This window comes from Mytilus trossulus, chromosome 13, assembly GCF_036588685.1.
Source record: "Mytilus trossulus isolate FHL-02 chromosome 13, PNRI_Mtr1.1.1.hap1, whole genome shotgun sequence".
NCBI lineage: Eukaryota > Metazoa > Mollusca > Bivalvia > Mytilida > Mytilidae > Mytilus > Mytilus trossulus.
This window is the reverse complement of record NC_086385.1, coordinates 12310729-12331179: the sequence shown is the minus strand read 5'-3', so window position 1 is coordinate 12331179 and position 20451 is coordinate 12310729. Positions and strand designations below refer to the sequence as shown.

Below are 20451 nucleotides of genomic sequence, written 5' to 3'. Positions count from 1 at the left end.
ACGAAACTGTATATCAATTTAAATTATCACGGACAATAGAAAAGTCATAGAGTATAGCGTGTTGAACTTGTGTTGACCTACATTTCGATCTGTCCACTGTTTAAGTTAAGACAGGTCGGACTGCTACTAGCTATTTCAACTTAGGTAAGTGATTCATTTTTATAAACAATGCCTTCATCTCTTTATAAACCGTTGAAGAAAATTTGAGTTTTTTGTCCATATTTTTTATGTCTTGTATATTTCCTAAACTAAAATATCGCATTGATTTAGAGATTTGTTTTTGTTAGATCTGACCAATCATTTTTTTTAACACAATATGATATGACATCTTTTGTATATAATTCGTTTCAGTTCGATAAATCTGGAAAAAAAATATTATAAAACATTGACATTTTGAATTTCCTTTGCTTTTTTATTTTAGTAATTACCTTTGCTTTTTATTTTAGTAATTAGAAGTTACTTATAATTAGTTAAATTTAAATCAATGCAAGTAGCTCATTCAAACCCAACTGAATAATGCCCCCTCTTTATCATAGACTTTAATAAAGTGAGGTCGTGTTATCGTGTTTATTTCATATTCCAGGTCCAATATAAACCGATGGTCTGGATAGGGGTCATTCAATCTGAAAGATTTTAATTTTTATGTCATTTTTTCCTATGATTCATATTTTTTGTCCATTATTTTCTATATGTTAGTACTCCTACTGTTCTCCTTTCAATATTTTCTGAATTCTTAATTGTTCGTCCACTTTTCCGTAGATTTTGTCCATTTTTCTCTTTTCTGTAATCTCGTCCGGTCCCTCGTTACTACTTTATAAACAGGTTTAATGTCCAAAAGAAAAATTAACAAGGGATATAACATTTTATTGAGCAAATGAATTGACCGAAACAGCTGCTGGTCAGAATTTCTATTCATGACTCAAAATAACACAATCTATAAATATGAATGGACTTCGTCTTGGTCAAGGCTCTTTGTGTGAAAGTCGCTATTAATAACAATTTAATGGCTCTGTTGTTGTCATGTAAAATAAATTGTAACTCCTTTGGTATAGATTTTATTTTATTTAAAGTACATAATACCGATTGACCTACTTTATTAATTTGATGACAAAATAACTGTAATACACAGAAGAATAGATACAATGTATAAATATAGCTATCCCTCATTATATTTCGATTTTGCAGGACCATTCATTTTTGCCGGACGATTTATAGAACTCAAACAGGCTACCAATTTAAATATTTTTTAAATGACTGATTGATATTTTCTGAACGTCCAGTGGCAAATTGTTCGTCCATAGTTGTAGGTTATAAACAAGCGTATAAAAAGGTAAGTAAAAAAATGTTTGGTTTGATATAAACATATTAACATGATTTAGTCCACGTACACTTGTTTATATTTAAATTTTGTCATTTCGGTATTTGAAACATGCTACACTTTTTTTTCATATGACTATTGTTTTGGTGTTGTGTTGGGTTTTTTTTTTGGGGGGGGGGGGGGATAGGGGGAGTTGGGATTACACCTTTCATTGACATTTATCTTTTCTTTTCATTGTTTTTTTTTTCCGGGTTTTTCTTATTAAAAAAAGCGCTTCGGGCGCATAAAATTCAAAAAGCGTCATTATTCATTTTATATATCTGCTATTGAGGAACGTTCCTAATTGATAATATTATCAAATCATAAAATTTAATATTAAACATCAAAACATTGTAACTGCGAGTTGTCAAAATTAGTTTCCAAATATAAACAGATCTCATTCACGATATACATGATATATGATGTTTACCTTTTCTAGCTACAGCAAAGCCTACATCTGTCAAATCAGGATGAAATAATTAAACAAATATGAAAATGGTAAACCGATTTAAATTTCACATTGTACTGGCCAGGAATAAACAGCTAGATTCACTGTTCAAGAGCTTATCCGAATTAACAGATTTGACTGTAATATAATTTGAATCTTTTTGGAACTTACTTTTAAATTCCAGTGGGGTAAGTGATCGTTAGTCAACAAAAAAAATATTGATAAACTCTTAGTTGTTATATGCCCCTTTTTGAAGAAAGAAAAAAGGTCTTACCCTTCCGGAGCACCTGAGGTCACCCCAATTTTTTAGTGGGGTTCGCTTTGCTTAGTTTTTAGTTTCTATGTTGTGTTTTGTGTACGCTGTTTGCGAAAAAAAAAATCTTAAAAGTGGGCGAAGATCAATGAAGATACAAAGATAACAATTAAATTTCTATACAAATATACTTTACAGGGATTTCGACAGTTGACGTCACTCATTTTATATCATTATTTTCTTTAAAGGATGTCTTCCGAATTAAATGAATATTTGGAATCGGTATTAACAGACCTAGGAGGTTTAGGCCGGTACCAGTTCATACTGACATTAGTCGTCCTTGGGAGTAAAGCAACTGTAGCATGGAGTGTTTTAATGATGGCTTTTGGTGGAGTTATGCCTAACTGGTCGTGCGAGTGGCAAACAGAATCTGGAGAAACATTTATGCCTAATGCCACGTTTGATAAAAAGTGTAGTTTGGAGAATACAACTGAGAATTTAGATTGTGTATCAAGAAAATTTGATGCGTCGATGAACACCATTGTATCTGAGGTATGGATATATAGTGAAACCTGTTTTAACAGAACCTCTTATGGACTTTATTCGGTTTTGTTCGATGTTCGATTTTACAACGCAAATGTAGTTTTTATATGTTCCAAATATCGTTACAACAATCCCGTACCTTTTTTCCAAAACGTGACCAACTGAATTAAACTTATTATCGGGTTTGTAATAACATTAGCAACACGACGGGTGCCGCATGTAGAGCAAGATTTTCTTACCCGTCCAGGGCACCTTTATAAGTCCGCCCCTAACTTTTTGTGGGGTTCGTGTAGCTCATTCTTTAGTTTTCTATGTTTTGTTTTGTGTGCTAGTGTTTGTCTTTCTTTTTTTTTTTTTGCTTTTCTTCATTAGCTATAGTGTTGTGTGGTTATTTTTACATTTGTGTTTGAATGTCCCTCTGGTATTTTCCCCACCTCTTTTTATCAAAGTCACAATGAATTCTTAAACTGAGGTTGCATCTTCGTCCGTCAAGGTTGTTCTTGGATGTTGTTACTGTTTATGCAAACAATTTAGCGACTTTAAAACAACAAACATTGTAGACAAATTTAATCAAAACAACAGCCGTTGTTTCAAAACTCCACCTAGCAAATCAAAACAATACAAACAGTCTTTCTTTGTAAGAACAATACCTGATTGGAATAGACTACCAGACAATCTCGTGTGTGCTAAGACAATTGAGAGCTTTAAAACTTCGGTTGCTCTCACAACGTTGGACAAATTTTCCAGCGCCTCTCTCCCGTTGCCATTTATGCCATATCCTGGCCCTGCAACGTATTAATTCAGATTCACATTCAGAAACCATAATTTGAAAATTAATATGAATTAATATAAGTCAAAAATAATCATGGTCAGCCGACACTAAACCTTATGATTACTACATCAACTTATATTATATTTCGTGTTTGAGCTGTTAACTTTTCCTTTTACGTGTATTGCATATATTGTACTAGTTGTTTAAGGATGTTCGCTGCTCTGGTTTTTGAATTGTTGCCAGATTTTCTTTTCTTTACGTGATCTTATTACATACATATTTTGAATATAAGTTTTTATAAGAGAATAGTGGGCAATGTTTTAGAAGTACCAAAAATATAGAGAAAATCATTCCCCGTCACATTTTCGACGGCTTTTATCTCGAAAACAAGTACATACTAGTAGACCTTCCACGTGTTTGCCTTTTTGTTCCTTTATTTAATATATACTACCATTTTATAAAAGTCTTTCAACAGGCTTGTTATTTTGAAAGAGAGAAGCTAACACCCTTTATATAATGAGCATTGTACTTGTTTATCCTTATATTGGCCCTCTATTGGAAACACAATAATGTATCTATCTTCATCTTGTATTGCAGTGGGATCTTGTATGTGACCAATATTGGATCGTCTCTTCTATCACAACAATACAGATGTTTGGACTACTTATCGGCGCATTCGTTTCCGGGCACATAGGTGATTTGTACGGACGAAAAAAGACGTATTACATATCGATAATAATACTTCTTGTTTTCAATGTTGTCGGTGCCTTTTCTACAAGTTGGCACATGTTTGCTGTCGTGCGGTTCCTTGTGGGGGTAGGGTGTGGATGGTACTTAACTATAGATATTACATATCTGGCTGAATTGATACCTATCAAATATAGATCGGTGATTCTCTCCTTACCAGTGTGGCCGATTGGCGCCATGTCCAATGGACTCATGTGTTATTTCTTACATGACTGGAAATATATACAGATTGCTGCTGCGGTTTGTTGTCTCCCGTGGTTTTTAGGAATATGGTAAGTTTGTCCAGAAAATTAGCAAAAACGGAAAAAAATGTATTAACGACAAAGTGAACACAATTGAACTTTACTTAGTTTAAACATATTTTTTTTATAATGGATAGGGAAACAAATTTTGCAACTTGTAATAATCACTTTCCCCTTCGAGGGTGCAAGTGCTGCCTTGTAGCGACATAAGCCTGCTCTTTTTCGGAATCTACAAGGATGTCTTTACCTGCATGAGATGCGGCTCTCTTTTAACACGTGTCAGACATTTGTCGTCCCCTTCCGCCGGACTATCATCGTTTCCTCACGACCATACTCGCAAATGGTGTCAAGGGAGAACAGAAAATTCAGTCCCTGAAATTTTCATCCCGAACGGGAATCAAACCAGAAGCCTTTGTGTATAGTTCGATGCACTAACTACTAACCCTTAAAATCGTTCAGAACATTTATATATTTTTATTATAAGTATGAGAAGAAATCGACAAGCAGAAGTGCACAGTAGGTACCCATTAGAATGCCAACATTGTTTTCAGAAGTAATATCGGTATATATCTTTTGAGTTTTCAAATATAATGGTCCAAATGTGCTTTCACAAGGTTGGCTTATGCAGATGACATAAGAAGACTGAATTTTTATATTGTATTTTTATTTCTATCGATTTCCTTGGACAGATGCATATGTTTGGTGTGGTAACCATGGTAACAGTAAAAAAAAAACACAGAAAATACAGATTGAGAAAGAAAAATCCTTCAAATAAGAAGTCATCCGTTCCAGCTAAGCTAAAAAAACGAATACAATTATATTCCAAACACAAATAGAGAAACTCTTCACATCTACCAGGCTTAAATGTTCGTACGCTAGACGCGCTTTTTAAACTTTCGTGTAATAAAAACTCATCAGTAACGCTCGATTCAAAAACGTTAAAAAAAATGAAATTCGAAGTTGAAGACCATTGAGAACGTTAAATTCCGAAAGCTTGCCAAAAAATCTATTTCTGGAGTATAAAATCCTTAAAAAAATCTATTTGTAGCTTTATAACAGAGAGTTATCGATGGCTTATATCACATGGAAGAATCGAGGAAGCTTACGAAGTGATGATAAAAATAGCGAAAATGAATGGTAGATCTCCGCCGAATAAGCAGAAATTAATTGATATGGTAAACCTCAATGAACACGTGGCAAAGGAGAAAAAATATACTTTAATAGACATCTTGAGGAATAAGCATCTATTAAAAGTCACGGCATTGCTGTCTTTCACATGGTATGTATACCATACATCAGTTAAGTCGATATATCAGGAGCCTATTGTTTGTTCAATCTGATTGAAATGCATTTTTCTTCACGTCTTACAAGGATCCAACTACACTCCTCTTGTAATTATTACATTAGCCAATGAAATTTCAACTAATTATTACATTAGCCAATGAAATTTCAGCTAATTATTACATTAGCCAATGAAATTTAAGCTAACTATTACAAAAGCCAATGAAAATTAGAGATACCATATTGACACAGAAATTAACAGCTATAGGTCACCGTACAGCCTTCAACAATGAGCAAAGCTATAAAAGGCCCCGAAATGACAATGTAAAACAATTCAAACGAGAAAACTAACGGCCTTATTTATATAAAAACCAGATCCTCCGCAGGGCAGCTTTATACTACCGCAGAGGTCGAACCCTCAACAGTTGGGGCAGGTATGGACACAACATTTAAGCTTGATACACCTCTGAATTTGGATTGTGAATAAATAGTTGACACAACATAGGTTTCTGACACAGAATTAATGTGATATAAGAACTTAAAAACTTAATAAATTTCATAGATTTCTATTTACTTTTACTAAAGTTAAAGTGCGCAAACCAAACGTTTTCGGACGACGACGACGCCAACGTGATACCAATATACGACCATTTTTTTTCAATTTTTGCGGTCGTATAAAAATGAACGAAAAACAATATGTAACACATAAACAAACGACAACCACTGAATTACAGACTCCTGACTTGGGACAGGCACATAATTAATGTGGCGGGGTTAAACATGTTAGCGGGATCCCAACCCTCCCCTGACCTGGGACAGTGGTATAACAGTACAACATAAGAACGAACTATAAAAATCAGTTGAAAAAGGCTTAACTCATCAGATGGACAAACATACAAACATATAAGCTACTGAAGAGTAGAAAATGCGACTTATCAGAGATTCATTTTTGTGGGGTTTTTTGTTTGTTTTTTTGTTGTTGTGTTTTTTTTTATAGATATGAGCTTATATAATAACATGCATTTCCGTAGTGTCATGGAAGTGTTCCCACACATTGAAAATAAAGTAGTTAAAACATTTCTTCATTTCTCATAAATAGGTGTCTATAGCACACAATATTAGTAGAGGGTCTTAGTATGGTAATTCTTTAAGTATAATAAAAATAATATATGTTTTATATTTTCACACAGGGTTTCTTGTGGCTACGGGTTTTATGCAATCTCGTTCGGAGTTGCACAGCTGTCTGGCAATCTCTACCTCAATATGGCTTTGCTTGGTCTCATGGAGTCCACATCGTTTGTTGTGTGTTACTTTGCAAACTGGTAAGAATTAAAAAGACTACCTCAATATGGCTTTGCTTGGTCTCATGGAGTCCACATCGTTTGTTGTGTGTTACTTCGCAAACTGGTAAGAATTAAAAAGACTACCTCAAGATGGATTTGCTTGGTCTCATGGCGTCCACATCGTTTGTTGTGTGTTACTTCGCAAACTGGTAAGAATGAAAAAAGACTACCTCAAATGGCACTGCTTGGTCTCATGGAGTCTACATTGTTTGTTGTGTGTTACTTTGCAAACTGGTAAGAATGAAAAAGACTACCTCACTATGGCACTGCTTGGTCTCATAAGGTCTACATCGTTTGTTGTGTGTTACTTCGCAAACTGGTAAGAATGATAAAGACTACCTCAATATGGCACTGCTTGGTCTCATGGAGTCCACCTCGTTTGTTGTGTATTACTTCGCAAACTGGTAAGAATGAAAAAAGACTACCTCAAATGGCACTGCTTGGTCTCATGGAGTCCACATCGTTTGTTGTATGTTACTTTGCAAACTGGTAAGAATGAAAAAGACTACCTCACTATGGCACTGCTTGGTCTCATAAGGTCTACATCGTTTGTTGTGTGTTACTTCGCAAACTGGTAAGAATGGTAAAGACTACCTCAATATGGCACTGCTTGGTCTCATGGAGTCCACCTCGTTTGTTGTGTATTACTTCGCAAACTGGTGAGAATGAAAAATACTACCTTAATATGGCACTGCTTGGTCTCATGGAGTCCACCTCGTTTGTTGTGTATTACTTCGCAAACTGGTAAGAATGAAAAAAGACTACCTCAAATGGCACTGCTTGGTCTCATGGAGTCCACCTCGTTTGTTGTGTATTACTTCGCAAACTGGTAAGAATGAAAAAAGACTACCTCAAATGGCACTGCTTGGTCTCATGGAGTCCACACCGTTTGTTGTATGTTACTTCACAAACTGGTTAGAATAAAAAATTATGGCTGTGCTTGGTATCATGGAGTCAACATCGTTTGTTGTATGTTACTTCGCAAATTGGTAAGAATGAAAAAAGACTACCTCAAATGGCACTGCTTGGTCTCATGGAGTCCATCTCGTTTGTTGTGTATTACTTCGCAAACTGGTAAGAATGAAAAAGACTACCTTAATATGGCACTGCTTGGTCTCATGGAGTCCACCTCGTTTGTTGTGTATTACTTCGCAAAATGGTCAGAATGAAAAAGACTACCTTAATATGGATGGCACTGCTTGGTCTCGTGGAGTCCACATCGTTTGTTGTGTGTTACTTCGCAAATTGGTAAGAATGAAAAAGACTACTTCAATATGGCACTGCTTGGTCTCATGGAGTCAACATCGTTTGTTGTGTGTTACTTCGCAAACTGGTAAGAATTAAAAAGACTACTTCAATATGGCACTGCTTGGTCTCATGGAGTCAACATCGTTTGTTGTGTGTTACTTCGCAAACTGGTAAGAATTAAAAAGACTACTTCAATATGGCACTGCTTGGTCTCATGGAGTCCACACCGTTTGTTGTATGTTACTTCACAAACTGGTAAGAATTAAAAAGACTACTTCAATATGGCACTGCTTGGTCTCATGGAGTCCACATCGTTTGTTGTGTGTTACTTCACAAACTGGTAAGAATTAAAAAGACTACCTCAATATGGTTCTGCTTGGTCTCATGGAGTCAACATCGTTTGTTGTGTGTTACTTCGCAAACTAGTAAGAATTAAAATGACTACCTCAATATGGTTCTTCTTGGTCTCATGGAGTCAACATCGGTTGTTGTGTGTTACTTCGCAAACTGGTAAGAATTTAAAAGACTACCTCAATATGGTTCTGCTTGGTTTCATGGAGTCTACATCGTTTGTTGTGTGTTACTTTGCAAAATGGTAAGAATGAAAAAGACTACCTCAATATGGCATTGCTTGGTCTCATGGAGTTCAAATCGTTTGTTGTGTGTTGCTTGGTCTCATGGAGTCAACATTGTTTGTTGTGTGTTACTTCACAAACTGGTAAAAATGAAACAGTATGTCTCTGTTTGGTCTCATGGAGTCAACATCATTTGTTGTGTGTTACTTCGCAAACTGGTAAGAATGAAAAAGTATGGCACTGTTTGGTCTCATGGAGTCAACATCGTTTGTTGTATGTTACTTCGTAAATTGGTAAGAATGAAAAAGACTACCTCAATATGGTACTGCTTGGTCTCGTGGAGTCCACATCATTTGTTGTGTCGTACTTCGCTAACTGGTAAGAATGCAAAAGAATGGCACTGCTTGGTCTCATGGAGTCAACATCGTTTGTTGTTTGTAACTTCACTAACTGATGAGAATGCAAAAGAATGGCACTGCTTGGTCTTATGGAGTCAACATCGTTTGTTGTTTGTTACTTTGCAAACTGGTAAGAATGAAAAAGACCATTTAGACCTACTAGTATTTTGCTTATGCAGGTTAAAGGTTTGGTTGGCTTGCTTACTCTGTATGATAACTGTTTGCTCAAGCATTAATTATAGTTAAGTTTATCAATTACAAACAAAAGGCAGGTGAGGGTTCAGCTTGTATAGTGTTATTGAATGCTTGGACACATTCTCCATTTGTTTTTTTAAACAAACTTTCTATTGATCGTTGGTTTTGTTTTGGTTTTTTTGTTGTTTAAAAGCATTGATAGACCAGTCACGGTCATAAAACTTTCGAACATGATTTTTGTACTCAGACTCGAAAATCAACCAATCAAATTGCTGGATTTCATGTTTCGAGCATGATTTTTGTGCTCCGAGCACTGAGCAAAGTTTTATGCCTTCAAGGCCAGGCCTGGTAGGGAAACTACGACTCCACCTATATCACACACCAAAACCCCAGCTCTTTTCATCAATACATTTTGTCGTTGTTATATATTGGTTCTCTTTACTTTTCAGCATTGGAAGGAAGAAATCATCTTTTGTGTTCTTTTTGTTATCAGGTATAACTGGTATAACTGTCGGAATCGTTCAATTCCTAGGTATGTATTTATTTTTATCTTACCTCCTGTACAATTCTATGAATATGATTGGTTAAAAGCGACCTCGAGGGGACCGTGTATATTCAGTATTAGGTTAGTAGGGAGGCGGGGCTTATTTCAATACACGGTTAGTTGTGGATTTACGTATTTAGGTATGTATTATTTATACAGATTAGACCGTTGGGTTTCCCGTTTGAATGTTATACACTGGTCATATTGGGGGCCCTTTTTAGCTTGCTGTTCGAAGTGAGCAAATGCTCCGTGTTGAAGACCGTACATTGACCGTACTTTTTTTTACAAATTGTGACTTGGGTGGAGAGTTGTCTCATTGGCACTCATACCCCATCTTCTTATACCTATGAATACGCAAACATTGGAGATATACACTATATTTGATACAATTAGTATTAGATAAATTACATACGTCGGTATTTAATCATGCATGTCAAGTGCATATACTAATGAATAGCAATTTGTAAATAAATGAAACTGAAATTATGAATATCCAATTCAGATTTGCCTTTTTATATAATTTTTTCCCTTTTGTTATCAATATGCTTAAAAATTTTCAATTTGTTTGATTTATTTTTATAATTTCGCTCATTTTTTATTGCAGATTTGTCCAATGAGGGTGCTTTGATTAATGGTTTAGCTCTAACATGCAAACTGTGTGTTGCATGTGGCTGGATGGCTTTGATAATATTTACGTCAGAGCTATACCCCACTGTTGTGAGGTAAATTTAGTAAAATCTTCAAGGAGGCTTATGATTTGTTTTCTTAGTTAGAATTTTTTTTTTAACGCGATCAATCGTATTTTTTCTTTCTTCAAACTTTCACACTTAAAGGTATGGGGGAATTTGCATTCAGTATATCTTTAAATCAAATTGTGGATCCGAATAGTTTTTAGAAAAAAAACTAATTTTCCAACGCCCCAATGGTCGTTCCCTAATTAAGTTGTCTGTTTCGTGTCAGTTTACATGAATGAATAAAGATCTCTATAGGATATAATAAACGTCATTTAGACAGCAACCCACAAGACCCTCAACAGCAAATGACCAAAATACATTTATACAGTAACGTACATTTCTGGTTTTCAAGATTCTAAACAATGGCTATTCAACAAATTATATGAGTTTACTATGTTCAGTTTGTGATACCATCAATGATGAAATAACTCGGACTTCTCTTGAACTGAATTGTAATGTGCGTATTGTTAAGCGTTTACTTTTCTACATTGGCTAGAGGTATAGGGAGAGGTTTGAGATCTCACAAACATGTGTAACCCCGACGCATTTTTGTGCATATCCCAAGTCAGGAGCCTCTGGCCTTTGTTAGTCCTGTATTATTTCAATTTTAGTTTCTTGTGTATAATTTGGAAATTAGTTTGGCGTTCATTATCACTGAACTAGTATATATTTGTTTAGGGGCCAGCTGAAGGACGCCTCCGGGTGCCGGAAAATCTCGCTACATTGAAGACCGGTTGGTGACTTTTTGCTGTTGTTTTTTCTATGATCGGGTTGTTGTCTCTTTGAAACATTCCTTATTTTCATTTTCAATTTTATTGTTATTTAAATTCAGAAACGATGAGTGTTTTATAACTTCTTGGTCGACGTCCCTAATTTATTTTAATATTATTGGTGCATTTTAATTTCAATTGCGCAAAATAGTAAAATAAATAACTCGTCAAGTTACGTTCGGTGCTATTTTTACCATTGTGGACAATATCACCCCTCTCGAGGGGCAAAAGATACCTTAGGTATCGAAAATAAATTGACATGGCTAAAAAGGAAAAAAGTTGTCTCATGTTATCCGTTGCTCATGTTATTACAAACCCGTTAAATTACCAGATTAGGAAGTAACATTCGTGAAAATAGAACAGAATTGTAGTTTCGACTTACGTTATGAGTCTGCCAATGTGTTATACTTTAATGAACAGATTGAACTTCACGTTATTCTGTCTTAAATCTTCAACTAACATACCGTACTTCATAACCAAATATTTATATTTTCACAGAAATATAGGTTTTGGATTCAATAATACCATGTCACGTGTTGGTTCTATGATAGCACCTCAATTAATATTTGCAGTAAGTATGATTTAACGATATTTTTATATATCCCAGCTGACGCCAGAGTATGCTTTCCTCCTTTTCATTGCTTCCATTTAAGAATTGAATGCTTCTTTTTGTAACTTCATTTGGTTGTAAAAGCGTTGACCTTGTGCAAAGTCAACGCTTTTACACCCCTATTAAGGTACAAAAATAGGCATTCAATACTTATAATTACATTGTTTTAAGCTAGGATCATGAAAATACGATTTCTTCAAGTTTTTCTTTAATTTACCTGTGTACTTTATTGTGGGAACACGTGTTATCTTCATTGAGTAATGAATGTTAATATCAGAAGGACGCGAAATTGCTGTTAGCCAATCAAAATAACTGTATCATAATGAAAACTACATCTAATGTAATTATTAAGGGATGAAGTAAAACTATGTATTTCAATTCTAATTCAAAAATTGTTGCTGTTTCTTTCTTTTTCTCCCCCCTCCCCATCAAATATGTTATTAAATAAGTATTCAATAGTATGTATTTTCGGTTTTCTAAAGTTGACTATAAGCCTTTTAAAGTTTTTTGTTGCTGGGTCGCTGTTTGATTAACGCGTACATCACATCTATATAATAATGAAAAATATTAAAAAACAAAGGATTTCAACTCTTAGCTGAAAATAATTTTAATAATTGAACAGCATACCCGTAGCCAGGGCGGTGTTCGGGGTGTTCAGATGAACCCCCTTGAAAACAAATAAGCACTGTTAAAGTCAATGTTCTGTTCGAATTGTGACTAATAAAGTCGAGTGTGTGAGTCCAACGAACCCCCCTCCTGGCTACGGGCCTCTGAACAGGATAGGGAACATTAAAACCAACACCATTGAGAAATGAGCAGAAATGACATACCTTATATCGTCTTAAATTCGCGACGCAAAGATTACATTGGTTTTAAAATGTGTCTTATCTGTGATTTACGATTAAAAACAAAAATTTAAGCAAAAACGTGAATTAAAGCATTTGTTTTGCTCGCAGTTTGAAGATAGATCATACAATATTCCTCGAAAAGATTATCTAGAAATCATATGTATTACTAGGCTTGTACATTGAAACCAAATGTCCTGCATCAATATTTTCTTTTTTTTTCCAGAGCTATCGTATACCAGGGATAATGTTCTTATTGCTTGGCGGGTTGTTCATCGTGTCAGCTTTCTGTCTTCTTCTGTTAAAAGAAACGAACAATCTAGCATTGAAAAATACGATAAATGATTTTTCACTTCCAGTCAAACAAAACGAATCTCTGAAAAAGGTAGATGAAAGTGAAACTCTGTTTTCTGAAAAGCGTTAAGCTGGAGTCACACATTCACGATTTTTACTGCCGTCCTTGACAGGACCATTCCCGATTAAAATTTGTCAAAAGTCTGATCAAGGTCCTGTGAATCGTGGATGGAAATTCGATTTGTATCTTTCGCCAGGTAAAATTCGACCGAGTCTGTCACGACTGCGTCCCGATTCTACCGAATGTAATCCGACAGAGATCAGATAGTGACAAGACAGTGAACCGACGCTGACGGAAGTTATCCGTTCGAAAACTGTCGACATAATCGGGATGATCAGTTACTGTCGGAACGTAATCCTATCACGGTCTTCTCTATCGCATTACAAACGGCTTTGTCTGGTCTCAGTCGTATTGTATTCTGTTATTGTCGGGACTTCTCCAGATCATTCCCGTTCCACAGGACACCGTCCCGAATACACAGAACATTGTTAGGAATTCGATCCGATAGAGCAGAATCTGTCACGACATAGACACGATTGTAATCCGACTAGACAAAATCGGCTGAGTTTCCCCGAATGTTACGGGACGCACCTAACTGTCGGGGTGCTTTGCCGAACTATTCTGACCCTTTCCGACCAGTAGGAATCTGTTACGAACTAAAACGACTGCGTTCAGACAATAATAGGACATTCCAGATAATTGAGGATACTAATCCGACTTTTTCACTTTTCGTGTCGTATCGCTGTCTGATCTCAAACGGGAGGAATAATCGGCAATGTGTGAACCCCGCATTAATGAGAAAGAAACTCTAATGTAGTCAACTCGAATAATTCTGTGCCCTCGAACGGCCAATAGGCTATCGAGCAATTAAGGAATCCGAGATTAGTCGGAGATCGGCGGAATATAACGACTGACATTATTCGGGTTACTATACCGTAATCATCAGAAGTGTGCCGAATACATTTGTATTATTATTATTCTTGTGCATTTGTTTTCAATTCGTCCACTTTAAATGTATGTATAATATGTATTCATGTTTTCATAATGCATGTCGAAAGTGTTAGTTTCTGACGTTTTATCAAAATAAGAATCACGTCTTCATTATATATATTTTTTTTCCAAGCCATATAAGCGCTGGACGAAAGTACGGGAGTCTAATACTGGTATACATCCATGACGAACAGAGTAATAGCTGTGTAATACATCTATGATGTTGTCGAATTACCTTTTCATTATTATTGTTATAAACAGGTGAGACATCAAAGGATAATTAGGTTCCCATTGGCAACATCAACCCTATATATATAAAAAATACCATTGGATCTGAGAACAATGACCTTATAATATATGAAAGATATCACTTGAATTTCAATTCAAAATACAATGGTATTACTAAAAAAGGGCAAGTACTGCAAAACAACTTATTTTCGCGAGCGATTTATTTTCGCTACTTTCGCGAGGAGAAAAATAACGCGAATATCAATCTTCGCGAATAAGTAAATCTTTATTGATCTACATCAAGTAAATAAGAAAATCGCGAATTTTAAAGGCCGCGAAATGGACTAGAATCTTTATAACGCTAAATAAAGTATTCGCGAAAATGAGTTGGTTTACAGTATATAATGACCCTTCCTGAGCTACTAAAAAGGGACAAGTGTATATTGACCCTTCCGGAGCACATTTGATCAGTCCAGTTATTGGTGGGGTTCATATTGCTCAGTCTTTAGTTTTCTATGTTGGGTTATGTGTGCTGTTTGTCTGCTGGTCCTTTTCTTTTTAAGCCATTGTGTTAACGTTGTCAGTACGGGGCGCCGAATGGGACTCTTGTGGTTTTGTACAAAATTCAATTCTGTCATAACAAAATAATTTTTGTCTTACAAAACTATGTGCTACAGACTTGTTTTGTGAGAACTTCAATTTTGTGATGACAAAATTCATTTGTGTAGACAAAATTCATTTTTGTCATGACAAAATTCATTTTTGTAGACAAAATTCATTTTTGTAGACAAAATTCATATTTGTCATGACAAAAGTCAATTTTGTCTTAAAGGTATGCAAATATAAACATATTTGCATACAAAATTGACTTTTGTTACCTGATATGGAAATTAAATCACAAAAGTCAATTGTGTACGGTAAGATTCAATTTTGTGAGACAAAATTGACTTTTGTGAAACAAAATTAACTTTTGTGAGACAAAATTGACTTTTGTGAGACAAAATTGACTTTTGTGAGACAAAATTGACTTTTGTGAGACAAAATTGACTTTTGTGAGACAAAATTGACTTTTGTGAGACAAAATTGACTTTTGTGAGACAAAATTGACTTTTGTGAGATAAAATTCAATTTTGTCATTTTTGTTGAGACAAAATTCAATTTTGTCATTTTTGTTGAGACAAAAGTCAATTTTGTTAATTTTGTTGAGACAAAAGTCAATTTTGTAAATTTTGTTGAGACAAAAGTCAATTTTGTTAATTTTGTTGAGACAAAAGTCAATTTTGTCAATTTTGTTGAGACAAAAGTCAATTTTGTTAATTTTGTTGAGACTAAAGTCAATTTTGTCAATTTTGTTGAGACAAAAGTCAATTTTGTGACGACAAAATTAATTTTTGTGATGACAAAATTCAATTTTGTAACAACAAAATTGACTTTTATGAGACAAAATTGACTTTCGTGAGACAAAATTGACTTTCGTGAGTCAAAAATCAATTTTGTTGAGACAAAATTCAATTTTGTTAACTTAATTTTGTTCAGACAAAATTCAATTTTGTCAATTTTGTTGAGACAAAATTCAATTTTGTTAATTTTGTTGAGACAAAATTCAATTTTGTCAATTTTGTTGAGACAAAATTCAATTTTGTCAATTTTGTTGAGACAAAAGTCAATTTTGTTGAGACAAAAGTCAATTTTGTTAACTTAATTTTGTTCAGACAAAATTCAATTTTGTCAATTTTGTTGAGACAAAATTCAATTTTGTTAATTTTGTTGAGACAAAATTCAATTTTGTCAATTTTGTTGAGACAAAATTCAATTTTGTCAATTTTGTTGAGACAAAAGTCAATTTTGTTGAGACAAAAGTCAATTTTGTCAATTTTGTCTGACAAAAGTCAATTTTGTGTAACAAAAGTCAATTTTGTGTAACAAAAGTCAATTTTGTGTAACAAAAGTCAATTTTGTGTAACAAAAGTCAATTTTGTGTAACAAAAGTAATTTTTGTGTAACAAAAGTCAATTTTGTGTAACAAAAGTCAATTTTGTGTAACAAAAGTCAATTTTGTGTAACAAAAGTCGATTTTGTATGCAAATTAGTTCACAGAAACCAAACTAAACTAATTTAAATACAAAATTGACTTTTGTCGCTCAATTTTCAAATTAGGTAACAAAAGTCAAGTCTGTGTAACAAAAATGAATTTTGTCATGACAAAAGTGACTTTTGTCCGCTGATAGATAATTTTGTATGACAAAATTTCAAATTTGTAGTATGATACAAATTTTGTTAAACTGAACTCATTTTAGTTGAACAAAAGTCACTTTTGTCCGTACAAAATTGAATTTTGAGTACAAAACCACAAGAGTCCCATTCGGCGCCCCGTAGTCAGTTACTCATTTTTTTTCAACTTAAGAGTTTGAATGTTACTTTGTTACTTTTTACCTCTCTATTCGACCCTAAAAGGGTTGGACAGATTTTCGCTTATAAGATGTTACTTCTTTAGCATGTTTAACTTTATTTAAATGGCCTGATTGAAACGGTTTTATAAATCTTGTGTTATATTAAACTAAGGTTTACCATCGTTAAGCAAAATATGAAGCAGACTCGATTGTGTCTGTGGTATCCTTTACTAGTATTTCCTTGATGAGTGATTTTCCGTTTTAAATTTTCCTCGGAGTTAAGAATATTTGTGATTATACTTTTTGTTTCAAGTTCGATGATGTGATAAAAACGTTTCTCTAATTCTTCGTCAATTTATCCCTTTCTGCACCCATTGTATAAAAAAAAAATTAATCAACGTGTGGTTCGTTTGATCTCAGTACTTCATTGGTTAAAATCCGCTTGTGACGTCGAATTTTCTTGCTTTCCTCTGAATTTCCTATTGTGACGGCATGAAAAAAGGCGACCATGCCTGACGACGTCACATAGAAAGAACACATCTTTTTGCAGATCATTCGAAAAGAAGGAATAAGTTTGCCTGCTTAATGTTAGAAAAAATCATTAGAGAAACAGATTCCACCACCAAATTTCGTGTAATAGGATATTTATCCACTCTCGACAGTTAAATTATCAATTTTAAAGTCCTCGCCAATGTCATCGTTTGCAACCCTTGCATCATTAGTGAAAGTACATCTTAATGGAGGATCGTAGACAAAAAAGGCAGTTGGTTACAAGAAGAACTGTTGAAAAACACTTCATCCAGACTAGCAAAAACACTTCATCAAGACTAGCAAAAACACTTCATCAAGATAAGCAAAAACACTTCATCAAGACTAGCAAAAACACTTTAACCAGATTAGCAAAAACACTTCATCAAGACTAGCAAAAACACTTTATCCAGACTAGCAAAAACACTTCATCAAGACTAGCAAAAACACTTCATCAAGACTAGCAAAAACATTTCATCAAGACTAGCAAAAACACTTCATCCAGACTACAAAAACACTTCATCCAGACTAGCAAAAACACTTCATCAAGACTAGCAAAAACAATTTTTTCATAAAAAAAAATATAGAACCTTGATGTCAGTCCCAGAGATTTATTTTGTTTGAATCGGGGGATGTTTTATCAAAGCAACGATTTTTCCTGGAAACTAAGAATGCTGAATACTATTTAAAGTGGTATAGAAAGGTCAAATATTTGTATACCAATGAAGGATGTCTATTGTATGTAGACTACCAGATCTTTGGAGTCTTTGTAGTATCCACATCTTATTCACCTCATACGATATTCAAGAGTTTGCAGCTGCTACTCAGAATTTGTAACGTCATCGGTGTCTGAGCAATAACAAATATTGAGCCAGGTTTTTTTTTAAGAAGGTATCGTCCTTTTTCTCAAAGTTTATCTGAAAGAACCTTCTAGAAAAAAAATTCAGGGTCTATTTCACAAATTATACAAGATGGTCTTGTAGGACAAGAGAGTTATAAATTCTCGGTGCGGAGTTTGTGTATCTTACGACTTTTGACGTGAATCGGTATACCTTTTTATGTTAACCTGTTTTTGCCCTTTTCAAGGTGTTGTTAACGGTTATCTGAGATAAACTAAAGCCGTTAACTGTTTTCAACTCACTTTGTTAACTGTTATCAACATTTTTGCATTTTTGTTAACTGTTTTTGCTAAAATCGAGGTGTTGTTCCATATTTTTCGTATTTCACTTATAGGTTAGACAATACTTGGTCATGTTTTATGAAGATTTAAGCCCAAGGCGAAGCCGAGGGCTTAAATCTTCATAAAACATGACCAAGTATTGTCTGACCAATTTAGAAGTTCAGTAATAGTTATACACCGAGGGAAAGGTATGTCTGGATATGAAACCCCGTCGGTCGGAGGCCGTAGGGGTTTCTTATCCAGACATGTCGTATCCCGAGGTGTATAACTAACTTACACCCCATTTTAAACTCTATATTGTTAACATTGATTATCAAATGAAAAAAACCCGATAGCATATATTTTATTGACAATATCAAACTATAATTTATAAGATTTGTTTGTTATTACATGAAAACCCACCAGTAACCTTTTTTTGTTATCTTCGTTCACACTTTGACAAGTGAGTATGTTTTACCAATGTCAAGGTTGTTTTGCATATTCCAAATAAATCCTTGGGTTGATATGGATCAGCAGGTCAAGGTTGACCGTATCGTGTATTCATATTAAAAACAAAAAAATACGTCATGCTCCTTACATGCAGTTCTCAATATGGAAGGGTATGAGACGTGCGACATTTCTTAACAAGCGTTGGATTTGGTAGATGAGACAAATTTAAAAGATAAAGGCAATATTATAACCCAAAGTACTTACCTGTATCAGTCTAATAAAGGTAATCATAACTATATTTTCTATCTTACGGTTTTATGGGAAAAAAAGCCCCCCCCCCCTCCCCCCTCTTCTCGAGAATAAATTAACATTCATATTCAGACCTACAAAGGGAAAAGTGTGTTGTGTCTGCAATAGAAACCCGACTTCCAGGCACGCTCAGCATACAAAGATACAGATTTAATATTTCGTAACTCTCTCTTTTGCGGAAGAGGGGCTGATCCAGCTGGGGTTGGGGTTCCCACCTCAAAAGAAAGGGGCGGGGGTTCAAATAAGTCAAATACATTGATCTTTTAAATCTGGTCAAACCTGCGGAACCCCTACCCCGGATCGGCCACTGGATAACGGGGGGGGGGGGGGGGTTGTCGAGAGTTAAAATCCCCCTTTTTTTATAATAGAAACATATGACTGGGATAAAAAAATACTACTTTCAGCAAAGGAGTAATTAAGGATTTTTCTAATTTAAAATAAATAATGCTTAATTTTTTTTCCCTATTGGAATTTCCTTAAATGTTTTTTTTTAATATCTTGAAACAATTTGTAGTGAACACTGTAAGTAATTTCTTGTGTTCATGCTATTTAAGGAATAATCAATTTCTATTGTTACGAATAACAATGGACTTTGTTTGCGGGATGTAGAAGCAGGGGTTTCCAGAAACCCCCGCTTCTCACAGCCTGTGGTCAAAATCCATTGTTATTCGTAACAATAGATCTATTCAATTTACACGTGTTTCAAAAATAGAAACTATGAAGTATAACAATAGAGCTGGGGTGTAACATTTTATAATGAACAAAAACATAGGTAATTACCATTTCAATGGATAGAATGAAATAGAACTGACATAGTTTGTGAGGACCGAATTGATAAATTGTTTTCTTCTGTTTCAGGTAAAATTTAATACTAGTATATCGTGAGATTTTTTTATTTTGAAAAGCAACGCTGAGTCAATGTTATATAAATCCCCAATTTGAAATTTGATTTTTTTTATCAAATATAAAACTCTGTATAAGCATTTAGATTCAGACCATTCAACGTTAAATGCTTACTTTTTTATTGATAACTTTATATGTATTGTGTTTCTCCATAAAAAAAAATCCTTTGCTTTATATATCAGCAGTCTGAAATTGTTTTCTTGAAAGAAAAAATATCCCTCAAATGCCCGGTTT

General features: G+C 34.5%; 1 protein-coding gene across 1 annotated transcript; it reads left to right on the top strand.

Moving 5' to 3' along the window:
- Positions 1 to 1807: 1807 nt before the first annotated feature.
- Positions 1808 to 13329, top strand: LOC134694089 (solute carrier family 22 member 15-like). The gene is made up of 11 exons (XM_063555084.1): positions 1808 to 1993; positions 2307 to 2610; positions 3971 to 4392; positions 5411 to 5641; positions 6834 to 6965; positions 7696 to 7730; positions 8335 to 8404; positions 9852 to 9934; positions 10551 to 10668; positions 11949 to 12021; positions 13132 to 13329. Exons 2-11 carry the CDS (start codon positions 2308 to 2310, stop codon positions 13327 to 13329), a joined length of 1665 nt encoding a protein of 554 aa, XP_063411154.1. The 5' UTR covers positions 1808 to 1993; position 2307.
- The last annotated feature ends 7122 nt before the right edge of the window (positions 13330 to 20451 follow it).